Source organism: Berghia stephanieae, chromosome 2, assembly GCF_034508935.2.
Source record: "Berghia stephanieae isolate SIO BIC M18660-M18661 chromosome 2, UCSD_Bste_1.3, whole genome shotgun sequence".
NCBI classification, from domain to species: domain Eukaryota; kingdom Metazoa; phylum Mollusca; class Gastropoda; order Nudibranchia; family Aeolidiidae; genus Berghia; species Berghia stephanieae.
This window is the reverse complement of record NC_088361.1, coordinates 17708419-17734244: the sequence shown is the minus strand read 5'-3', so window position 1 is coordinate 17734244 and position 25826 is coordinate 17708419. Positions and strand designations below refer to the sequence as shown.

The 25826-nt window shown below is 36.0% G+C and overlaps 1 protein-coding gene across 4 annotated transcripts in view; it reads right to left on the bottom strand.

Moving 5' to 3' along the window:
* Positions 1 to 2079: 2079 nt before the first annotated feature.
* The window catches only part of LOC144964416 (phosphatidylinositol 5-phosphate 4-kinase type-2 alpha-like), a 77063-nt gene continuing 53316 nt past the window's right edge, over positions 2080 to 25826 (bottom strand). For 2 of the 4 annotated variants that reach the window (XM_078898651.1, XM_078898652.1), the window contains exons 2-10: positions 19866 to 19963; positions 10320 to 10416; positions 9024 to 9173; positions 8197 to 8343; positions 7539 to 7577; positions 6565 to 6678; positions 5862 to 6053; positions 4643 to 4769; positions 2854 to 3093 (exon numbers count right to left, since the gene is read on the bottom strand). In XM_078898651.1, the coding sequence (XP_078754777.1) occupies positions 2909 to 3093; positions 4643 to 4769; positions 5862 to 6053; positions 6565 to 6678; positions 7539 to 7577; positions 8197 to 8343; positions 9024 to 9173; positions 10320 to 10416; positions 19866 to 19963 (1149 nt within the window). In that variant the 3' untranslated portion in view covers positions 2854 to 2908. Of the gene's footprint in view, positions 3094 to 4642; positions 4770 to 5861; positions 6054 to 6564; positions 6679 to 7538; positions 7578 to 8196; positions 8344 to 9023; positions 9174 to 10319; positions 10417 to 19865; positions 19964 to 25826 lie in introns of all 4 variants that reach the window. The other 2 variants (XM_078898649.1, XM_078898650.1) reach the window with 2 other exon arrangements.

The window sequence follows — 25826 nt, the reverse complement described above, 5'->3', positions numbered from 1 at the left end:
CTTGAAAATCTAAAAATGGGTAATTTTTGGGAGATAAGAATTGTAGTCACTAGAGTTAACTTTGGAACAAAAATAATTACCCTTACACAAGGATTCAATAACAGTTCGCAATCCTTAAAATGATGTAGTCTGGCATCAACTTTCATTTTCAATACGTTTTCATGACTTAGAGATGCTCAGAAAGTTTTGAATCTGGAGGCAAAATTTTCTTATTCTATGTATTTTTCTCCATAGTTGACAGGTCTGCGGTACAAATTTCCATTTTAGCACAAAGTACAATTCCTAGATAAATACCAAAGAAAGCAAAACTACAAACAAGTCATCAATAAAACATCAAAATAAACCAAATGTTCCTTACACTTCTGAACCGAGCGACACGAGAATATATGTGGAAAAAAAAAACAACAAACAACAGCGGTGATCAAACTCTGGAACTCATAATCAAGAATATCAACAATGAAAATGGCATGGCAGATTTTAAATAATACACGTCACCCCACTCATGACAAATAATACATATACACACACACACACACACACATATATATATATATATATATATATATATATATATATATATATATATATATATATATATATATATATATATATATATATATATATATATATATATATATATATATATATATATATATATGTACATATAAAACAATATTAAAATATCACCAAGCTTACATTCATCACTTTGTTGGTTTTTATACAACATAGAAATCTAAAAAAAAAAAAAAAAATCCAAGCGAAAACAAACATAATTTCCAATGCATAAGAGTAATAGACGTAGACCACACGTATGGAAACCATTGCCAGGTACCAGGTACTGAAAACAAGCCTGTGTCTGGGAACTAAAACGAATGAACAAAAAGGAATAAATTACAAATTCAAAAAACCAAAACCAAACACGGAATATTTCGGGCTCAAAAAGCGCTGTCCAACTAACTCATCCTTCAAAAATCAATCGATTTAAATGACCCCCCTCTTGACTAAAACTCTCAAATGTGGGACTTTATTAAAATAGACTCGTTTCGGGCTCAAAACCCTTTCTCATCCTAGGAATAAAAACATCCTTAAATGGAATTAGGATCCTATGAATGACGTTTCTTAAAAAAAACATTAATGATAAACACAAAGATACAGAATTCACCATATGCTTTGAAGACAAGATTAACATGGATGATCGATTTAAATGACCCCCCTCTTGATTAAAACTCTCAAATGAGGGACTTTATTAAAGACTCGCAAAGTCCCAGGTTTGAGAGTTTTTTCCAAGACGAGAGTCATTTAAATTAATCGATTTTTGAAGGACACGAGTTTGTTAACCAAGTTTTTATAGAGAAGAGCAGTTAACTGGTGAAATGACAATGCAATGTTGATGAATGTACAAAACTTGTCCACAGAACATACGACATCATTCAAAGTCTCTCGTCATCATTTCAGTGTGTCAAGGTCACATTTTCTATTTTTGAAAACAGCTGTTCCTACTATATATATACTGAGGTTGTTTTTCCATAATCCATTGATTTCCATTGATGACTAAGTTTAACTCCTGCTATTTGCCATCTGTCCAAAACACATGTCATTTCATATAAGTATCTCGCAGATGAAATCAAATTGTGTCTTTTCCGACAGGCATATGAATAGCAACAGAACAATATACAAAAAATAAATAAATAAAAGAATTAAATAAATTAGAAACAAAAAAATCACCTCTATATAAAAATTGTTCCCAAGATTTTGGAAAAATGAAAGTAGAATGAGCTAAGAGTTGTAATGAAATGTTTCAAAAGTACGAAGAGATCTTCAAATGGAAGTCAAGGTCCCCTTGTACGTAGATTGACTCATTTTCATTGTGGGTGAAAATAACATTTATTATTTATTGTGCACGAGACAAAAAAACAAACAAAAAAAAAAAAACCCAAAAAAACACACATGCACAAAAATAAAGATAAGAAGAAGCAAGAAATAAAACTCTGCATGAGAGGCCTCCAAATACGCAGCACCATTTAAACGGAGAGTAAAAAAAAAAATTATAAGCGGTAAAACATAATAATTAAACTATCATTTTTCATACAGAACATAAATTACTTAAATAATTGTGTTTTATTTCTATCTACTTTACAAATAAAAACAAAGAGGAGTATTTGTTGAGAATACGGACAGTAGCCTCCCTTAGAAAATTGGAAAACAAGCGTCTGCTGTCTTTGAACTAATTCATGAATAATAATCATTAAAAATTGTGAATAATCTGATGAATTTCAGCCTCATTATCTTTTAGTGCATCTCAGTGATTAACCCGAGAGAAATAAAATCCAAAATGCATCTTAATCTAAACTCAAGGGATTTTTTGACAAAATGCTTTTCTTTTTAAAACAAGAAAGCAAATATAATTGATTGTAAAAGATGTGAAATGAATATTGTAGATTCGTAAACGTGACCAGACAATTGAATGGAGAGTAAAAAAAATATATATATATATAATCTAAAAATAAATAAACAAACAACAACAACAAAAACCAAAAAATAATTCTAACTAAGTGGCATTTTTTATCATTGAAGCCTGTGTTAAATTGGTGAAATTCTTTTCCAAGGACCAGCTGAACAATAAACAAATAGTAAAAAAAAACAAACAATTAAAAAAGAAATGAATAATGAATAAACTAACATAATACCAACATTTTAAAAATTGTTTAAACGGAGAGAGAAAATAAAAGAAATGAGTGAAATAAAATCTCAATGTATCTGGCAAGTCTGGTTATGACAAGGTCAAGGTTTCTTCTATGATGACAACAGAACAAGAAAAAAAAAAAAAAAGAAAAAAAGCCTAACTGCGTTGTGTTGTTTTTCCACTTTTGTTAAAATATTTTTATTTTGAAATATTGGTTGCTTCTTACTACTCCACACACTTGCTGACAAACTCCAGGAAACGTTTTGCATACTGGTCTGGATGCACCGTGGATATCTCCGCCCCCGCCCCGTGTTTGACTGTCTTGGCTGCCTGGGCGGTGCGTTTTTTGACACCGTATTTGGTGAGAATGTCGATTAGCGCCATGAAATAAATTTCCTGTTTTTCTGCATCTGTCAAGAAAAAACAAACACACACACAAATTCATTAGATAAATTGGTTGAGGACGTACATCTGTTACATCTGCCAGGCTTACAAAATTTAACAGGATAAAATATTTTCCTCCAATAAAAAAAAATCTGAAATTTTGAATGTTTTAGACTTTCGTAAATTAGGGACAATTTATAAAAGGTGAATTGAAATCGTTTTGATTTTGTTGATTTCCTTAAAGAAAGAACTGAACAAAGTGTGTATGAAAGGTGCCAGACAAAGCAAGGAAGAAAAAAAAAATCCCAAAACATCAGTCGACTGGGGTCGAGGTCGACTGATTTTTTTTTTCTCTTATATTTTTCTTTTTTGCTTTGTCTGGCACCTTTCATACACACTTGTTCAGATCTTTATCTTATACCGGTGCCTGCTCCTTAATTTCTTAATTTGATATTTTCTAAAAGAATTAATTACATTGAGAGTTTATGATATTTTAAAGCACTTTTAAAATTGATCTTATTTATCCGAACCAGCAAAAATTATGGAACGCAACACGAATTTGCGTGCCATCCTTACACAGGGGCCATGCTACCAAAGAAAGTCTGACCAAAAATAAAAAAGGAGGGTAGGGAAAATCAGACTTTGTCAAGTAGACCAACTATAAACATAGCGGCCAACTTTTCACAAAGCTTAAAACAGGCCAGCCTACCTAACACAAAATACTGTCATGGTCCAAAAAACAGCTAGTATGTTTGAACTACTTTGTAGTATCATGTACATTTTGAGATTTTCTCTGTTCCTTGTTTTAATTTGTTACTCAAAAAAAAAAAAGAATAACGTGGAGTTGAACATAAGCTTCAATTTAATTACAGAAACAGATCAAATGAACGTTTCGGGTTTCCCCTTTATCAACAAAACAGGATGATTGAAACACCACAGATGAATGAGATGATGTGGTAGTGGCGTAGTTAACCACATCATCTCATTCATCTGTGGTGTTTCAATCATCCTGTTTTGTAGATAAAGGGGAAACACGAAACATTCATTTGATCTGTTTTTGTAATTAAATTGAAGCTTACATTCAACTTCACGTTATTATTTCTTTCTTCGAGCTTCGAGCAGCAACATTTACACTACTCAAAAAAAATATAATCCTGGGACATTTCCATACACATAGTCTGATTTTTATTTGCTTTAAACTTTTCCTCAGGACAATTGGCTGCTGTGTAAAACAGGGGGTCCCGATAGCTCAGTTGGTAGAGCACTCACTTCACACACAAAGGGACCGAGATCGATCCTGGGTGCAGTCGAGATTATTTTTTCTGACCCTCCTGTCCACCCATCAGTGATTGGGTAGCTGGGTCTGTTAGATCTGATGGAAAGTACTTTGCAATAGACTAGCATCCTATCCAAAGGATAGCAAGCAATTGCTATGGTACGTTTCACACTATAGAAACCGGGATAAACTCCAGCTCCATGGGGCCTAATGGCTCTGAAGGACTAGTTTTTGTTGTTGCTTTTGTTTATAAAGAAAACCAATCCAAAATGAGATAAAAACTGACAAGAGTGACCTACCTTGACTACTCTGGACACCATAGCGTTCCAGGTCTGAGTCCAACTCTCCAGTAAACTGTGGCATCGGGGTGGTGGGCTGGGGGGAATCGGGTGGGGTGCCTAGGCCGTCATGGCCGTCTTCTTCTTCCTGCAATCATCACCAGGAAAGAGAGAAAGTGTCAGCATTGACAACAACGTTTTGATAAATAGTCAATCTTAATCTTACAACCCAATAACAAGTTTTCACATTTAACCCAATAACAAGTTTTCACATTTAACCCAATAATAAGTTTTCACATTTAACCCAATAAGTTTTCACATTTAACCCAATAACAAGTTTTCACATTTTGATTTTGACGAAGAGTTCATTGACAAGGATTGGGAAAAATCTACTATAATTGGTTCAGAATGTCTAACTCTAACCATATCACTGGAGAAGGGGGAGGGGGGATGAGAGGATGGAAGAGAGAGGAGAGAGGAATGAGAGAAGGAGAAGGGGATGGGAGAAAATGAGGGGGAGAGAGAGAGAGAGAGAGTAGAAGGAGAGGAGAGAGGAGGAGAGAAGGGAGGGAGAGAAGAGGAGGGAGAGAAGGAGAAGAAGAGAGAGAGAGAAGAGAAGAGAGGAGAGAGAGGAGAGAGAGGAGAGAGAGAGAGGAGGAGAGAGAGAGAGAGAGAGAGAGAGGAGAGAGAGAGAGAGAAGGAGAGAGAAGAGAGAAAAGAAGAGAAAGAAGAGAGAGAGAGAGAGAGAGAAGAGGAGAGAGAGAGAGGAGAGAGAGAGAGAGAGAGAGAGAGAGAAGAGAGAAGAGAGAGAGAGAAGAGGAGAGAAGAAAGAGAAGGAGAGAAGAGAAGAGAAGAGAGAGAGAGAGAGAGAGAAAGAAAAAGAGAGAGAGAGAGAGAGAGAAAGAATAGAGAGAAAGAAACAGACAGAGAGAGAAGAGAAAGAAACAGAGAGAGAATAGAGAGAAAGAAACAGAGAGAGAATATAGAGAAAGAAACAGACAGAAGAGAGAGAGAGAGAGAGAAGAGAGAAGAGAGAGATGAAGAGAGAGAGAGAGAAGAGGAGAGAGAGAGAGAGAGAAGAGAGGAGAAGAGAGAGAAAAAAGAGAGAGAGAGAAAGAGTGAGTGAGAGAGAGAGAGAGAGAGAGAGAGAGAGAGTGAGAGAGAGAGGAGAGAGAGAGAGAGAGAGAGAGAGAGAGAGAGAGAGAGAGAGAGAGAGAGAGACAAACAACCAAATCTTCACCCAAGAACCAACATGATGGTCTCCTCCCCCAGGCTGTCCACCAAAGCTGGTATCATTGTCCTCCTCATCCTGTTCCTCCTCGTCTGCCCCTGACGGCATGACGAAGCTGATGCCCGACTCCTGAGATGCCTGGTCCCTGTCGTGGATGCCCACGATCAGACTGTAGTCCATCAAGTGCTGACCACTGAGGAACTGCAAGAGAAACATATTTGGAAAGCTGTACAGAAGTTCTTAGAAAGTTGTTCATAACAAAAAATGAAGTGAGTAGGAAAGTGCCAGAAGACAACGGAAGAATAAAAACTTCACTTTGTGGTTGAGTCTTTTTCATTCATTAAAAAAAAAAATAATAAAATAAAGAAGGCGAAATTGTGATGGTGATGGACGGAGATAAACCACCATTTAGGCGGAAATCCGCCTTTAGGCAGATGATTCTCAGCCCTGCATATTATTGGTGCTGATTCCTTCTCTCAACCCCTTCACACCGCCCCCCCCCCCCCCTCCCTCTCTTTCTTCAAAAAAGAAAGAAAGAAAAAATAAAACAGATAGACAGCATAAAAATATTTCTCTGCTTTTTAAAAAAAAAGTAATCTATTTCTGTATTTATTGTTGGTTGAAGAAGGGTTTTGAGCCCGAATCATTCCGTGTTTTTGGTATTTCTGTTCAGTTTTGACGCTGTTATATTCATTTTAGTTGATGTATTTACCTCAACATCTTTCTGAAGGGTTTCTAAAAGTTTTTCTTTCTCCTCTGCACCAATAAAAAGTTTAGCACCGTCACTGACAAAGTCGTTGTCCTTCAATGTGGGCAGATCTTTCATCTGTGGGAGACAAGAGTGGGATATAAATAGAATTATGCAAATTAGCCATGCAGCTTTTCACTCATTAAAAAAAAACAAAAACAAGAAATCAATATCACTTATTAGTTTAAGAGGAAAATTTGTCTTTTTTACAACTGGATTAAAGAAATGTTTTTTTGTTTGTTTGTTTGTTGCTTTAGGTTTCTTCCAACACAATTGAGGTTATATGAGAGACCGCTGAAACAAAAAAACAAGCAATCTAACAAAAATAGTACAAATGTAAATCAAAATCATAACCTAAAGATATAAGCTAAATTATAAATAACCAATAACAAACAGACAGAAGATTTACAGAAAAAAAAATATCCCCTGTCAAAAATACAATCACAAACCAAAGAAGCAGGATAGGCTAGTAAAGAGAAGAAGAAACGACATCACTATCGGATCGTACACCCATGCGAACATCATAGGTATATGATTCAAGGGTGATGCTCCCATCCAACCACCCGCTAAAGAAATGTGAAAACAAAAAATAAGCCCAAATATTGACTTTTGTGGGGTTCTTTATTTAATTTGCTATAATCTTTAAAACCTAGACAAACAAAAAGCAACTTGTGATACAAAATTTCGTACAAATATTTTTCGAAAATATACACAAGGTGCACTCCCTTTAATATCGAAGCAAGATGTTAATAATAGAATGTCAATATTTTTGTGTTGTCATTTCTTCTGTTATATATTAACCGATTCTTTAAATTCCATATAAATGACAGAATTGGGAAGTCTCTAAAACGAGGAAAATTTCAATCTATAATCACTTGATTTGGATTTTTAAAAACATTTAAGACCAAATATCTTCTGCCCCAACCAGCACCACTGACCTTTTCTTTATCACTGGCTTGCCTGTCGACGGTTGAACCCTGGAAAAAAATAAACAAAACAAAAATTAATAATAATAACATGGGAACAATCAGAAATAAAACAGGAAAGGTAAAAAACAAGAAATCTGCGACAGAGTAAATAAATCCTATACATAGCCATTGCTTACTTCCAGTTGGATAGGATGCTAGTCAATTGAAAAGTACTTTCCACCAGGTCTAGTTGAATCAGCTACCCAATCACTGATGGGGTGGACACAAGGTTCAGAGAAAAAAAATAGTGACTATATATAGCCAAGCCCAATTCTGTTCCCTTTGCTTGTGAAGTGAATGCTCTATTACTGAGATTATATTCTAATTGACACAAAATTTTACCGCTTTTTAAAAAATACCAAGATGGCCAAAATTTGGCTAAACTTATTTAGACCTGCATTAAAACATAAACAATGACAAACTAAATTTGCCCACCAAAATAAATTGAGTGATTTTATTTATTCATTTTATCACACTACAGAAAGAACAAAGTTTTACACATTTCCAAAATTAATTCACATTTTCATTTTGTACAGCTGGATATAAAAACTTATTTACAAATGATGCCAAGTAAGATCAAGGAGATGAAATCGTGATCTCATCGTTATGAAAGGATGAATATCCTTACCTTGAGATCGTATTTTTTGTGTATAGAAAGTCGAGGGCTGAAGACATTTCTCATGACCACTAAGTACGTCTCGACGTCATTGACTGTAATTCTGTACATGCCTAGGTATTGGGGTAGTAAGGTAGAGGCGTGGCACTCCACGATATACTGTGAAAATAAACAATACAAAGTTTCAAAATTTATTTAATCTTAGGCTTTCGCCAATAATTCATACAATTTGATGACAACATACATGAAAGTGAGAAAGAAAAAAAAGGTAAATGGAACCAAAAAATAAAATGATACCATAAATAACCATAACAATACAAAAACTGTATACACCATACTTATAACAAATAATAATAATAATAATAATAATAATAATAATAATAATAATAATAACAATAATAACAATAATAACAATAATAATAATATATAATAATAATAATAATAATAATAATAATAATAATAATAATAACAATAATAATAATAACAATAATAATAATAATAATAATAATAACAATAATAATAATAATAATAATAATAATAATAATAATAATAATAATAATAATAATAATAATAAAATAGTGGGAGTCTTTATAGAACACTTTAACATTATCAATGAATCATATTACACATGAAGACAACACTAAATCATCATGAGAGAAAAAAAAAAAAGGAAAATATTCAAGAATAAGCAGGATTTAAAAAATACAGACATGGTACATTTTAATCTAAGACCCCTTGAAAAAAAACCCCCAGAGTTGGCAGCTCTGCTCATATAATTTGATTGATTTATAAAAGGGAGTTTGGCTTGGCATGTCTGTTGAGGTGTAATTTGTTCTCACTTGGTGATACTGCTTGAGTAAATGGTGCATCATCTCCACTTCCTCCGAGACCAGAGTTTTGATGAAATACTTCTTATCCACCGACATGAGCATACGGGCCCCGCTTCGACCCGGCGAGTCCAGGGCTACCGGCTGTTTTGATAATGAATGCTGGAATAAAACACAAACAAATTTGATAATGAATGCTGGAATAAAACACAAACAAATTTGATAATGAATGCTGGAATAAAACACAAACAAATTTGATAATGAATGCTGGAATAAAACAATCAAAAGTTTTTTGTTTTTTTTTTAATGAAACATCAACAAAAAAGGTTTAAATAAAAATATTTCTATAACAAAAATAATTATTTAATAAAAGTTTAAAATTGTACCTATACAACCTTTACCAACAACATCTCTGACACAGACTGTGTCCTCCAAAATTCAATTCATAAATAAAGAATTAAAAATAAATAAATAAATAGATGTTTCTTTGTTTTTAAGGGTTTTACGGAGCTTGCAACACAGGTGTCCATAGTCACTGATTGAATGGGTGACAGTGATTCCAACACTTGGCCGTATTCTTCGACAAGCCAATTGATAAGCACTACCCTAATCAACTAAGATGTGAATGAGTACCTGGCTATAATACAGGCGGAGTGATGGTCTTGTAAGAGTGCAATTGAATAAAAGGGGCACCTAACAGGCAACTTGATGTATCATCATGAAAAAGATTATGCATGTAGCATAATAAAAAAAGAATAAAATGTAAAATTACCTTAAAATGAAACATTAAAAAAAAATCAAAATGTAAAAGTATGAAACACATAAAGATGCAACATTACGAAACGTATTAATTAAAAATTATGTAATATATTAAGTTCAATATATGGTTGTTTTTTTTTTGTTTGTTTTTTTTTTAAATTCCTGTACCATAAAATCCATCAACAAACTATTGGTTCACATAGTAAGTCAGTCGATTCATACCCATGAACGTACACACCAAATAATTCAAACACACGAACGAACACACCAAATAATTCAAACACACGACCGAACATACCAAATAATTCAAACACACGAACGAACACATCAAATACGGTAATTCAAACACACGAATGAACACACTAAATAATTCAAACACACGAATGAACACACCAAATAATTCAAAGCCACGAAGGAACATACCAAATAATTCAAACACACCAAATAATTCAAACACACGAATGAACACACCAAATAATTCAAAGCCACGAAGGAACATACCAAATAATTCAAACACACCAAATAATTCAAACACACGAACGAACATACCAAATAATCAATGTCGTCCACTCCAAACCTGTCTCGTAAGTTTTTGAACACAATCGGGCAATACTCTTTGACTTTGTAACGACTGGGCATGTTATCTCTGAAACAAACAAAGGAGTCAATGAATTCATTAGTTCATCGTGTTGGACAACATTGCTTTGGGGTCATATTAATCATTACCGTGACTGCTGTGGAAACTAAAACATCCCATGCCCCCCCCCCCCCCCCCCCCACCCAGTAATATGAAAGATAAATGTGTTTTTGTTTTTGTTTTCAAGGGTTTTACAGCGCTTGCAACACATTTAGGTTATATCAGCGCCAGTAAAAAGGAAGAAAATGGGACAGTAAAAAGTTCTAGAATTACAATTAAAGCACCCAAGAAAAAGTAAGACATAGGGGAACTGGGAACAGATAGGGATCAGATGTAGATTCCAAGAGCATACCACCAATGCACCTAGTTTGAGATCACCTATAAGTCTCATCCAGACACAAGCACAAAATCCAACAAAGAGGAATACACTCAAATGCCTACATTATACATTAAAATAACAATAATACATTACAGAGAGATGATTTACAAGGAAAAAAATATCATCTCCCAAAACAATAACTATGCATTTGACTGTTTCCCTCCCATCTAGGACTCCGGCCAGGGCCAGGACAAAACCAAGTAATCTCATGCCAAGACAAAGGCAGAAAGCAAGTTGGATAACAGATATAAGGGGACAGAAGACACAGTATGTATATCAAGACGACGACGATGATGATGATGATGATGAAGTTGACCACCACCACCACCACCACCATCAAGACGACGACGATGATGATGATGATAATGATGATGATGTGTTGCGTCTTTTAGATCTTTCAGCTGCCTTTGACACTAGTAACCATAACATTTTGTTAAGAAGACTAGGAAAATACATTTGGCGTAAAAGTACAAGGAATTGCCCTTAAATAGTTTACATCCTATTTACAGGATCGAGGCCAGACTGTCGTGGTGAATGGTGTTCAGTCAGAGCAAGTTTTATTAAAGTTTGGAGTGCCACAAGGCTCTGACCAATCAATCCTTGTCAAACCTAAGATCGTGCGTACAATAGGTGAGCAATTTCAATTTTCGGCCCCCCATTTTTGAAACTCTCTCCCATCACATGTGAGATGCCCGGATTCGTTGACAATGTTCAAATCCCGTTTAAAGTTTTATCCTTTTAAGTCTTAAGTTGCTGGATATACTATTATCATGTTTTGTTGTTAAATTGAATTCATATCACTTTTCCATCAACACTTGTCACTGTAAGATGTTTTGTTTTATATCACTGTAAAGTGCTTAGAGGCACACAAAGGGGTGAAGCACTATATAAATGCCATTTAATATTATTATTATTATTATTATTATTATTATTATTATTATTATTATTATTATTATTATTATTATTATTATTATTATTATTGTTATTATTATTATTATTATTATTATTATTATTATTATTATTATTATTATTATTATTATTATTATTATTATTATTTATTATTATTATTATTATTATTATTATTATTATTATTATTATTATTATTATTATTATTATTATTATTATTATTTTTATTATTATTATCATTATTATTATTATTATTATTATTATTATTATTATTATTATTATTATATTATTATTATTATTATTATTATCATTATTATTATTATCATGATGATGATGATGATGATGATGATGATGATGATGATGATGATGATGATGATGACAATGAAATGCTGCGGTGGTGGTAGTGGTGGTGGTGGAGGTGGTGGCGTTAAGCCAGAAAACCAGAATAAATATTTCTCAATAATGTCAGCATACTGTACTGGTCCATGTCAGGTCACACTATTTTCTACCAGATAAATGGCATCTAATTATAGCATCTCTCCAATGATTTTTCGAAGACAATGTGATAAACAAAACCTGAAAGAAAATGATTGATATCTATTTTATAAATCTATAGCCATTGACAAATATTCGTCTTACTGAAAATGTCAGATATATCAAGAAGAAGAAGAACGAGGAGAAGGAGAAAATAATAATAATAATAATAATAATAATAATAATAATAATAATAATAATAATAATAATAATAATGATAATAATAATAATAATAATAATAATAATAATAATAATAATAATAATAATAATAATAATAATAATTATAATAATTATAATAATAATAATAATAATAATAATAATAATAATAATAATAAAATAAGAAGAAGAAAAGAAGAAGAAGAAAGAAGAAGAAGAAGAAGAAGAAGAAGAAGAAGAAGAAGAAGAAGAAGAAAAGAGAAGAAGAAGAAGAAGAAGAAGAGAAGAAAGAAGACAAGAAGAAGAAGAAGAAGAGAAGAAGAAGAAGAAGAAGAAGAAGAAGAAGAAGAAGAAGAAGAAGAAGAAGAAGAAGAAGAAGAAGAAGAAGAAGAAGAAGAAGAAGAAGAAAGAGAAGAAAGAAGAAGAAGAAGAAGAAGAAGAAAGAAGAAGAAGAAGAAGAAGAAGAAGAAGAAGAAGAAGAAGAAGAAGAAGGAGGAGGAGGAGGAGGAGGAGGAGGAGGAGGAGGAGGAGGAGGAGGAGGAGGAGGAGGAGGAGGAGATGGAGAAGAAGAAGAAGAAGAAGAAGAAGAAGAAGAAGAAGAAGAAGAAGAAGAAGAAGAAGAAGAAGAAGAAGAAGAAGAAGAAGAAGAAGAAGAAGAAGAAGAAGAAGAAGAAGAAGATAATAAATATTGCATCAGAACGACCAAAGTGGCGGCAATCAGATGAAATAAATGACAAGAACAATAACAACAACCAGAAGGTTACAAAGTACTCCGTTGTGTTTGAGACTTGATGACGATAAAAACTGTCATGCTGGATGGAAGGCATTTAATAGGACGAGACTTGTATTCAATAGAATGATGATGATGATGATGATGATGATGATGATGATGATGATGATGATGATGGAGACAGAAAGTCGATAGCCGTTCATAACGATATCTGTTTCCAAATTGACGGGTTATCAAGAATGGAGCAAGAGCCGCGATAATAATATATTTAAAACAAACAAAAACAAAACAAACAAAATACAAAACAGCAACGTCAGCTGTTTAATCCATTCACAGCAAAAGACAAAAATTATTGTTCGATTCCCCCCCCCCCCCCCCCCCCCCCCCCCTTTCCATATTACGAAATATCTGTTATTGATAAAAAAAAAATTCTAACCCAGTAAGTGGCGGCCCACATAATTATTGTCTGATTTCTTCTGCACGGAGTGAGTGTGCGGCACCCCTATGTTTGAATGGTTTAAGTCAATATGCTGACATAAGTTTAAAATAATAATGGAAAGAGCAGAAAGATTGTCGCGATATAGTCGGAAATCCGACATTTGTCGGACATTTTGACATGTCTGTAGTACATATACCATGGACTAAAATGCTCACTACATCAACACAATCGGAACCAACGTATAAATCAATGTGTGTCCTTTGACCGCTTAATATATAATATATATATATATATATATATATATATATATATATATATATATATATATATATATATATATATATATATATATCTCGAGCACTTATCTAGTGCAATCTCCACAAAGCTTTACAAGGGTCCCTGACCAGCAGTCACACTTAACATAGGAACTGACATGACGCCCGTTTACGGCCAGATACTCATTTTACACTCAAATACCACGAGAGAACGCGAATAAAGAGCCTTTTCCAAGTACTCAACTATGCGCCGCTCAGAGCGAGACTCGATCCTTGGAACTCCGCTTCGAAGGCGGATGTCATATCAGTAGACCACATAGCCAATATCACCGTTCTGATAAAAACAATAACAAAAAAGTTGAGTAACATCAACGTCAGAAAGAAACACCCCCCCCCCCTCCCCCAAAAAAAAAAAAAAAAAAAAAAAAAAAAAAAAAAAAAAAAAAAAAAAAAAAAAACCAAAACAAAACACAACAAACTTGAGATTTTATACAGCACAATATCAACTAAAGGTGCTCAAAGCGCTTTACGAAGGGTCCCTGACAAGAAGTAACACGTAACATGTAGAACGAGGCATGACGCCTGTTAGGAAATAATACATATTGTTTTCCCCAGACAGAGACAACGCTGGTAACGGCCAGGTACTCATTTTACACCGAGTGTAAAACTACGGTGAGAGAATGTGAGTAAAGAGCCTTTTCATAGGACTCAGCTATGCGCCGAGTGAGGCTGGAACCCAGGACCTTTTCCGATCCGAAAGCGAGTGTCATACCACAAGACCACATTGCCCGCACAACAATATAGCCAATATTCCATCTGACATGTCGTTGTCACCAAGAAAGCAATAACCGCATGGCCAATCGGCTCCAACTTGGCTGGGTTGTTTTGTTTTGTTTTGTTTTTGTTCTTGTCTGATAAGAGAGAAAATCGAACTCCCGTTGTTAAGTTTCAATATGGAAAGTTATTGAAATGGTTGAATCCAACGTTTGTTTCTTAAATAAATTATACCACGGTGGTGGGCGGGGGGAGTGCGTGTGTGAGAGTGTATGTGTGTGTGTGATGTGGTGTGTGTTATTGCAAAGAAACAAGAGAGAAGATTGAAATCAAAATAATACGACAAAATATAAAAATATGAATCAACCTAAAATGCTAAATTTCCATCATTTTTTTTTCAATAAGAGTTCTGTCCCTTTAAAATGGTTTGAGGCCGAAGTGATGGGATTAAATATTGGTCAAATTATCCACATAAATAAATAAATGAATGAATGAATAAATAAATAAATAAATGAATAAATAAATGAATAAATAAATAGATAAATAAATAAATAAATAAATAAATAAATAAATAAATAAATAAATAAATAAATAAATAGGTGATGTTAAAAATATTTTTAAAAACCTTTAATGTATGATCATAGTAGTCATCTTCATCCATTATCATCATCAAAATATGTATGATTACTACGTGCATTCAAAAAAAAAAACACACACAAAAAAAAAAAAACAACAACAAAAACGAGAACAGAGAAGAAAAAAAAAAGAAACAAAAAAAAAAAAACAAAAACAAAAAAACAACAACTGAGCAGTGTGCGCTTATTTTTTGAAGGAACAGCCGACTAACGTGTTATAAAATTGATCTATTTATTCCCTCTTCGAATAAACATTTTCTTTATCTTCACAATAATATTATCATTTTTGACCTGGTCGTGTGTTTGTTGACTGGTGACGAAATGTCATTCATCATTGCATTATCTCTCGCCGCATGACAGCGCCGATTCCTATCGTCACCCTAAAACCCCCAAATGAACTGTCACCCAATCGATCCACTGTTAATATAATACATTTTTTATTGAATATAGTTAGACCTGTAAATGAGCTCTATAAAAATTGACTGAAACTGAAACTCTTCGTAATTCGTCGTAGCGGTAAAATCCAAAGAATCAAATGAAAGGTAAACAGCAAGCTCACTTGAGCAAAGCAATGGCAGAAAACTAATTTGCGCGGGAATTAATTAGGCTACTGGCATTGTTCCTTATAATTAGGTACCCATTCAGTGAAGAAACTTAGAAACGGTCAACCAGTTTGTTCACAACATGAGGCAATCGAAAGGTGCTTGTAGCAATAATTTAACTTTCGATTTGAAGGTGTCTACATAACGAACTTCCGGTGTTCGAATTTTTCTTTTTCATACTTTTCCTGTCCTTCAAGTAAATGTGGTCAATTTAGACGAAACAGTGAAATTTATCGCTCGGTGGCTCAGTTAAAATTGGCTACGACATGGTTGGAAAGTGAAAATATAATTTCACGGAAAGTGAAAAAATAATTTCACTAGGCTGTGTGAAAATACACTGGGGTGTTCAGACACGGCAATTCTAAAAAGCGTCGCTGAGCCTTGGCAATATATCCATCGTTAATATAAACGGCCCATGAGCTACGCGTAGCGCTGTGGAACATTCCTAATTAACTTTACAGTCGTTCGACTACGATTCATGAATTCTTTCTTTATTCAATTCTTTCTTCCCTTTTAAAAAATATTTGAATTTGACGAATTGGCTGATTTCAGTTAATTGACTGAGAATTTACAGGTATTATAATATATATTATATTATAATAATATATTCATATATAGCGCCAATCCCACGTTATCGCAGCTCTACTCTAGGCACACATTGAGAGGAGGGGGAATCATACATCCTACATATAACAATTAAAACTTCTCAGATAGTATGGACTATTTATATACACACAGATCCACTAGGGGGGAAATCGTAGTTTTCAGGGGTAATCCCATTTTTATATACTAGTCCTTCAGAGCAATTAGGCCCATGGAGCCGGAGTTTATCCCGGTTTCTATAGCGTGAAGCGAACAATAGCAATTGCTTGCTATCATCTGGATAGGACGTCTATCGCAAAGTACTTTCCACCAAGTCCATACATGCTATATATAACAATTACACTTCTCAGATAGTATGGACTATTTATATATATACACACACACAGTTCCATTGATAACATTATTAAGATAAAGAAGAATTTTTCATTGCTAGTCTCAATCTCAAAGTAAATCTGACATTATACTACAATCATTTTAAAAATCCTTTCGTAGTAGTTTGCAGTTTTGGTATTATATAGAATAATAAATAATAATGTGAAATTGAATGTAAGCTTCAATTTAATTACAAAAACAGATCAAATGAACGTTTCGGGTTTCCCCTTACCCTCCTTCCGCACTAGGACAAAACTGTCCCGGGACAAATTTGTCCTGTCCCACTGGAGAAAACTTCTATTCAAAAGGGGTTCCGCACTAGGACAGGACTGTCCCAGGACACACCTGCACGAATGCATTATTTTTTTTTTTTACAAGATTCAAAAGTTTATTTGTAGGCAATTGCAACTCTTATAATTAATTCACATTTTATGAATCAACATCAGATACGACATGACGATAATGATTTTTTACACTGTACAATGGGATTTGTTTACATAAGATTTATATAATCATAAAATATTCTTATAGCAAGAGTAATATTATTGCTACTACTACTACTACTACTACTACTACTACTACTACTACTACTACTACTACACACTACTACTACTACTAACTACTACTACTACTACTACTACTACTACTACTACTACTAACTACTACTATACTACATCTACAACAACAACAACAACAACTGCTGAGACTTACTACTACTACTACTACTACTACTACTACTACTACTACTACTACTACTACTACTACTACTACTACTACTACTACTACTATACTACTACTACTTCTACTACTAGTAATGGATGAAATAGAGGTTGCGTATTTCTGTGCTTTACTACGTGGGAAAAAAAAAGACAAATTGAAAGAGAAAACAATATTGGGTGCATCCTTTATGACCCAAAGATTGCTCAAGGGTCAATTCCGTAGACTCTATGGTGATCTCCGATCTTATCTTAAAATGACTTTCTTGTAATCACCTCATTTTACTCAGGTGCAAATGAGTACCAGTTCGCTGATGAAAGTAATCTTTGACGGACTAGCATCATTCAATAGGATAATAGAAAGTCAGCATGCTTCGTACCCGAAAGGCATCAGTTGATTAAGTCACCTCGCCTAGCTCAATTTGCGGCGCTGCACTGCGGCTGACGCCTGGGTTATACCTCGTCCTAGCTAAATTTGCGGCGCTGCATTGCGGCTGACGCCTGGGTTATTCCAGTCTTACCTTGGAATAGACCCTCGAGAAAAATTTCCCTTATGGGATGAAAAAGGGAATTTTATTATTTTTAATTTTAAACTGTTATCTGCTCAACGCCACAGAAACATGGATAAGTTCCGGATTTATAAGCTTAGGAGGCAAGATGGCCCATGGTTAGCGCGTTGTACTCTGGACTCAGAGGTTCTGTGTTCGATTCCGACCGAAGCCAATTTGTACTTTCTAGAGCAAGAAAATTTACTCCAATCATTCACTCCATTCAGGTGTAATAGGGTACCTGTCAAGCTGGGATAGTAATCTGCGATAGACTAGCGTCCTGTTCAAAGGTTTTCAAACAAATACGTTAATTGTCCCCTTCACGCTATTGAAACCGGAATAACTCCTGCACCATTGGCTACAAGGCTCTAAAGGACTTAATTTGTTTTACAATGAGTCCAAATGGTTCAGGAGGACTTACTTAAAAAATATTTTCATTGAGAATTCCCGAAATAAATAACGATAAAGATAATTGATCCCACAAGTTACCGAATAGATGTGCGACCGGTTTTAGACACGTTACTGCTGTGTCACAAAGTGTGACACTTCTTAAATTATATTTATAAACATACGTTTTAAATTGCCGAAAATGTTTATGTTGCTATGCCTTCTGTACGTGGTTTCATCACATAGAATTATATTTTGAATTGTTCTTGCTTTTTTATATTCAGAATTGAAATAAATAAATAAATTATAACTGTGAAATTGAATGTAAGCTTCAGTTTAATATACGAAAACAGATAAAATGGACGTTTCGGGTTTCCCCTTCATCAACAACACATGATGAGATACTGTGGTAGTAGCGTTGCTAAGATGCATAAACAAAAACATTGATGGGCAGGAAATTGTATGCTACTTTGTGAGGAAGCGCGAATTAAAACAGAGCAATAGAAATTTATAAAATGTGCGTACTTAATTATGTCAAAAGAGGGGAGGCGGGAAGGAACTGTGTAATGCAGTATAGAAAGTGAACTAAAATAAAGTGTGGACTATTGTTGGACAATAAATACAATGGAATTGGAAATAAATACAAAATATAAGGGATGTAGGTATTAATATATTATTAGTGGCATTAGCCACAGCAGAAGCAACAATAGAAATACTAGTAGTAGTAGTAGTAGTACGAGACTAGTAGTAGAAGTAGTAGTAGTAGTAGTAGTAGTAGTAGTAGTAGTAGTAGTAGTAGTAGTAGTAGTAGTAGTAGTAGTAGTAGTAGTAGTAGTAGGTAGTAGTAGTAGTAGTAGTAGTAGTAGTAGTAGTAGTAGTAGTAGTAGTAGTAGTAGTAGAAGTAGTAGCAGTAGTAGTAGTAGGGATGCATGCAGAAAATAAAGACAGGCATTTCAATTTTGACACGGCACCGCCAAGTCTGGGACTTTTTTGTCCTAGTGCGGAAGTCTGCTATATTTTTCTACTATCACAAACGACATGAACACGGGACTGGGACAGTCCTGTCCCGTTGATTTTGTAGCATTTCACAACGGCTTGGGACACAACGGGACTGTTTTGTCCCGTCCCAAGAGGTGCGGAAGATTACTCTAAATTCTATATGTTACAGATTTGGGACAGGACTGTCCCAGGACAGTCCTGTCCTAGTGCGGAAGAGGGTTTAATCAACAAAACAGGATGAATGAAACACCACAGATGAATGAGATAATGTGGTAGTGGCGTAGTTAAGATGAAAATTAAATTGAAGCTTACATTCAATTTCACACATTATTATTTATTTCTTCGAGCTTCGAGCAGCAACATTTACATTATGGAATAATAAAAACGATGCTATTCTACGTACTTGTTGAACATGTGGTTGTCCACTCGTATCTTGCTGAAGGCCTTGAAGTCATCGGGCATCAACATCACCCTCAGGTTCACGTGGTTCAACTCGTTCACCTGGCATGGAGACAGAGAGAAAATTTTAATAGAAGGGAATACAATATGGACGTTACTCCGATACAACAGTTGGAACAAACAAATTGTGCAGTAAAAATTTCTTGTGGGGCTATATGGTTTTGTGGTATGACACCCGCTTTCGGATCGGCAGGTCCTGGGTTCGACCCTCGCTCGGCGTATTGATGAGTCCTCGGAAAATGCTCTTTACTCATATTCCATCACCGTACTCAGGTGTAAAACGAGCACCTGGCCGTTAACTGCGTTGTCTCTGTCGGACAAAAAAAAAAATGTAATATCGCCTGACAGGCGTCATGTCTCGTGCTGCATGTTATGCGTTGCTGTTGGTCAGGGACCTTTTGTAAAGCGCATTGAGCACGTAGATTGGATAAAGGGCTATATAAAAAAAAGCTCATGTTTTTTGTTTTTTTTTTTGTTTTTTTGGTTGTTCTTTTTACTATCTTTTTACTTTCTCCCTACACCCAACTCCTTCAAAACATTCGGCAGTTTTTAAGAGTTTGTTTTTGTTTTATTTTAACCAGTTAACTTCTATACTCTGGAAAGACTTTATTATTTAAAGACATCGCGAAGTCCCAGGTTTGAGAGTTTTTGCCAAGATGAGAGTCATTTAGCTCAATCGATATAGAGGCCAATTTCCCTGGCCAATTTTTAAAATACAGTTGTTACCAGAGTACGGTGCATATTAACTTGTTACTAGAAATGCATAGTAAAACGAGTCTTACTTTCTCCCTACATTATGTCTGCCCCTCCTTCACAACAACTCGCCAGTGGTTTTGGGAGCTGCTTAAGAGTCATGACAATTACAGCCCGTAAGGTCAATTATGAATGGCTTGTAAAACACAGTGGTGAAACGTTTTAAGTTTGTTTTTAAATGGAGTTGGAACAAGAGTTTTGTATGAACTGACTTCTCTCTCTCTCTCTCTCTCTCTCTCTCTCTCTCTCTCTCTGTCTCTCTCTCTCTCTCTCTCTCTCTCTCTCTCTCTGTGTGTGTGTGTGTGTGTGTGTGTGTGTGTGTGCGCGCGCAAGCACAAGAAAAACTTGAGACCAATGACAGCCCACATCTTCTAGCAGCTTTGTATCACTTTCACGAAAAGGCATTATCACCTGGCCGTCTCCCTTCCTGCAAAACAAAAACCCAGGCCAGGGTCCGGGCAAAACCAAACGATTTTTAACTTAGAACGAGAACACAAAGCCACGTTCATAGACATGGCAGATGAAACAAGAGGGGAAAACAGACGCAGCAAAATTATGTAGATCGACATTGTGCCCCCCCCCCCCCCCCACCCCTCCTCCCCTCCCCTAACGGGATCCAGGAAGCTAACGTTCCCCGTCTCCAAGGGGAATTCCACCCACCATTTATATAGCATAGCACGATTCTGATCAGGAAATAACTACTGGCTTCTGCAAAGGAATTAGATAGATAAAATGTGATTTATTGATTCCTTAATTGTCGGCATTATTTGCTCCTATCAATTCCCTGGAGAGCTGCGTGTGCTTAGAGAGAGAGAGAGAAAGGGGGGGGAGGTGAAGGGGGAGGAAGAAAGACAAAGAGAAAGAGAGAGAGAGAGAGAGAGAGAGAGAGAGAGAGAGAGAGAGAGAGAGAGAGAGAACGATAAAGAAAGAAAGAAATTAAGATAGATAGATAGATAGATAGATAGATAGATAGATAGATAGATAGATAGATAGATAGATAGATAGATCGAGAGAGCGAGAGTGAGTGAGTGAGAGAGAGATAGATCGAGAGAGAATGTTATTTCAATGCAAGCCTTTGTTGTGTGCGAGTGATAGTGCCTCTCTCTCTCTCTCTCTCTCTCTCTCTCTCTCTCTCTATATATATATATATATATATATATATATATATATATATATATATATATATATATATATATATATATATATATAACTCTCACACACACACACGCACACACACACACACACACATATATATAATCTTTCTATCCACCTTCTTACATACCCACCTCTATCCTTCTATCCACCCATCCACTACCCACCTACCTACCTATCTATCTATTCAGGACCGTCCCTATAATATAGACCCAACAGCTGCTATAACTATAACACGATACATTACGGAAAGAAATATGGATAGGCCAAACCACGATCATTTACACCAACAACCCCCGCCACTACCACCACCAACACCAGCACCATCACCACCACGACCCCCCCCCCCCCACCACCACCACCACTACCAGCACAACCATCACCACCACCAACAACAACAATAACAACAACAACAACAACACTACCTTTATCAGTGAGTTCTTTATGAGTGGCTGTGTCCTTATCATATTATTGTTATTACAACATACGATACAATACACACGTACGAGTAAAACAGCACATCAGAGAGGGGCGGGGCGGATGTAGGAACTAGGAATTGAGAATCAGAGCTGTCTTAGGCTTTAGGGAAGAAAGCAAATAAAACCAAAACAAAGAAAAAAACAAAAAACAAAACAAAAACAAAACAAAACAAACAAACAAACAAAAAAAACCCCAAAAAACCCCAACAAAACAAGAAAATTTTCACTCGTTTTGAAAGAAATAAACATCCGAACTTCAATCTCAAAATATCGGGTGTGATTTCGAGATACACGTTTTTATAATTAAATTTAAAAAATAAAATTATCCCGCAAAGTTGTGTCCTCGGAAAGCGCTCGTCATTCACATTTCCTCACCGTACTTGGGTCTAAAATGAGTATTTATGCCATTGATTGATTTGTTTAATATTTATGTTATTGATTGATCGGTTTAATATTTATGTTATTTTTGATTGACTGGTTTAAATATATTACGTTATTGATTGATAAGTTTAATATTTAAGTTATTGATTGATTGACTGACTCGTTTAATATTTATTTTATTGATTGATTAACTGGTTTAATATTTATTTTATTGACTGATTGACTGATTGGTTTAATATTTATTTATTTGATTGATTGACTGACTATTTGACTGATAAATTTATTGTATGGTCTATTGATTAATTTCTTGGTTCATTTTGATCGGTTGAATAATTGATGATCAAGAATCGAATAATCACTTACATTTATTTCTATATCATATAATATTATATTGAGTAATTTTTTTTTTAAATCTTATGATAGGAGGATTTAATCTATCTACTTAGAAAGAAACGGTAACGGTAATGATGATGATGATGATGATGATGATGATGATGATGATGATGATAATGAGGATGATAATGATGATGATGATGAAGATGATGATGATGATGATGATGATGATGATGCCGGCATTCCCAACGAATACTTGGCATTTTTATTGTGCCCACCACCACCACCACCCCCAATCCCCCCCCCCCCCCCCTTCCCCGCCAAACAATCTATCTCGACCCCTATCGATCGCATCATAATACGGCCACGTCACGACGCACGGGGATCATATTGGAGAGCTCTCTAAATCAGTCAATGTAGTGCTCTGGAAAACAATGTATTTTAAAATTTGGCCAGAAAACTCGTCCTTCAAATATCGGCCGATTTAAAAGACCCATCATCTTGGCAAAAAATCTCAAACCTGGGACTTCGAAGTCTTTAATTAATAAAGTCCCAGGTTTGAGAGTTTTAGCCAAGATGAGGGTGATTTAAATCGATCGATATTTGAAGGACGAGTTTTCTGGCCAAATTCTTAAATACATGGCTTTCCAGGGTACGGCAGTTGACTGGCTAATCCTCAAAGTGAGACAGACGGAAATGGTTGAAATTCGCGATCATGGCTATGAATAGCAAGTAAACGATTACGGTCCTCGAACCTCAACGATCGACCAACGACAGAGGGGGGGGGGGGGGGGGGGGAAGACCAGGGTCTGAGGGTAGTCATCGTAAATCTATAGTCTGACACTGACCAAAAAAATGACGTCAAAAGACATGTCTTTGGTTGCAAAAGAAATCAAACCGTGCAAAAACCAACAGTTCAACCAATGGAATCACTTGTTTCCTTGAGCTCCACTGACGGCAACTCACCAGTCGCTGGACAAACCTAAAAAAAGACGACAAACTTTAAGTCCTAGTGGGTCCTAGTGTCGGGTAAACTGAGGAATTCGCGCACCGGGCGTCGTGTGGCCACGTCTGAGGATAAATCCCGGAGTTCTTCCTCGTCGTCGGTCGATCGTTTAGGTTCGGAGAACGCAGTCGTTAACTTGCCAATATGAAGGCAGACGCCGGGCAGAAAGGGGGATAATTGTCAGGGCGTATTAGGAACAAAAACGGAGTCGCTCTGTATAACTGTTTCCTGTTGTTTGGTGGGCTGTTAATAACATTGTTTTCTTTTGTCTTCATTAAATCCTTTCTTTTCTCTTTATTTATTAATTTATTACCCTTATTTGAGTTTTGGGGTAAAGGCGGAAATTTCAGATAAATGGGAGCACCAGGTTACATTACAACGCCACGTCTGTCTACCACGTCATCACTACGTCTGTCTACCACGTCATCACTACGTCGCTTGGCAAAACATGGTACAAATCAATACATGGATAAATAAATAAATAAATCAATCAATAAATAAAAAAGTTTTTAAAAAGTAGTCCTTCAGAGCCATTGCGCCCATGGAGCCGGAGTTTATCCAGATTTCTATAGCGCGAAACGGACAATAGCAATTGCTTGCTATCCTTTGGATAGGACGCTAGTCTATCGCAAAGTACTTTCCGCCAAATCAGACTCATTTCGCCTAACAGGCATCATGTCTCGCCTTACAAGTTACGTGTTGCAGCTCGTTAGGGACCCTTTGTAAAGCGCTTTGAGCACGTTAAGTGGATAATGCGCTATATAAATGCTCGTCTTTCTTTTTTTGGGGGGGAAAAATGGGGGGGTCAACGAATTAGTCTAGAATTCATCCCCACCCCAATCCCCTTCTCTCACCATCCCGCCAATCGCAATGGCAGGTGAAGCATTGGATAATCATAGTCTGTCTGTCTCTCTCTCTCTCTTTCTTTCCTCCCTCTCTCTCTACTCCCTCTTCTCTTTCTCTCTCTCCCCCCTCTCCTCTTTCTCTCTCTCTGTCTTCTCTATCTCTCCTCTCCCTCCCTCCTTCTCTCTCTCTCCCTCCCTCCCCCACCCCCCTCTCTCTCTCTCTCTCTCTTTTTTTCTTTCCTCCATCTCTCTCTCTACTCCCTCTTCTCTTACTCTCTCCCTCCTCCCTCTCCTCTCTCTCTCTGTCTCCTCTCTCTCCGTCTCCTCTATTTCTCCTCTCTCTCTCCTCTATTTCTCCTCTCTCTCCGTCTCCTCTATTTCTCCTCTCTCTCTCTCTCTCTCTCTCTCTCTCTCTCTCTCTCTCTCTCTCTCTCTCTCCCCCCCAGGGAGTCCCTCCCTCCTTCTCTCTCTCCCCCCCTCTCTCTCTCTCTCTCTCTCTCTCTCTCTCTCTCTCTCTCTTCCCCCTTCCCATTCGGCAAAGATTGCCATTTCTAGCAATGACCCTACAATCCGACAGCGATCTAATCCATTCCCAAATTCATTTCCCATCTGGAGTATGAGACCTCCAGCCAGCCGTGACATGATGCCATGCTCAGCTCCACGTTCAGCGTCTCTCAGATCGTTCCAACAAAGAACGCATGAGGGCGACCACGCCAAACCCCACTTATACAGAATGTTCAATTGTAGACCGGTTCTGGACGCGTTGTGTTGGCATCAAGCCAAAACTCTTCTCCAACTTGGATAGATCGGGAAGACGCCGTCCAAAATAGCCCGATCCACGTTTGTGGCCGCCTGTCTTCAAGCCGCCTTCTGGTATAAGGGGAATGCGTTTTGCCACCGATTATGTCCCTTTGTAGTGCCCTACACAATGAACACTATCAAATTAAAATGACAAC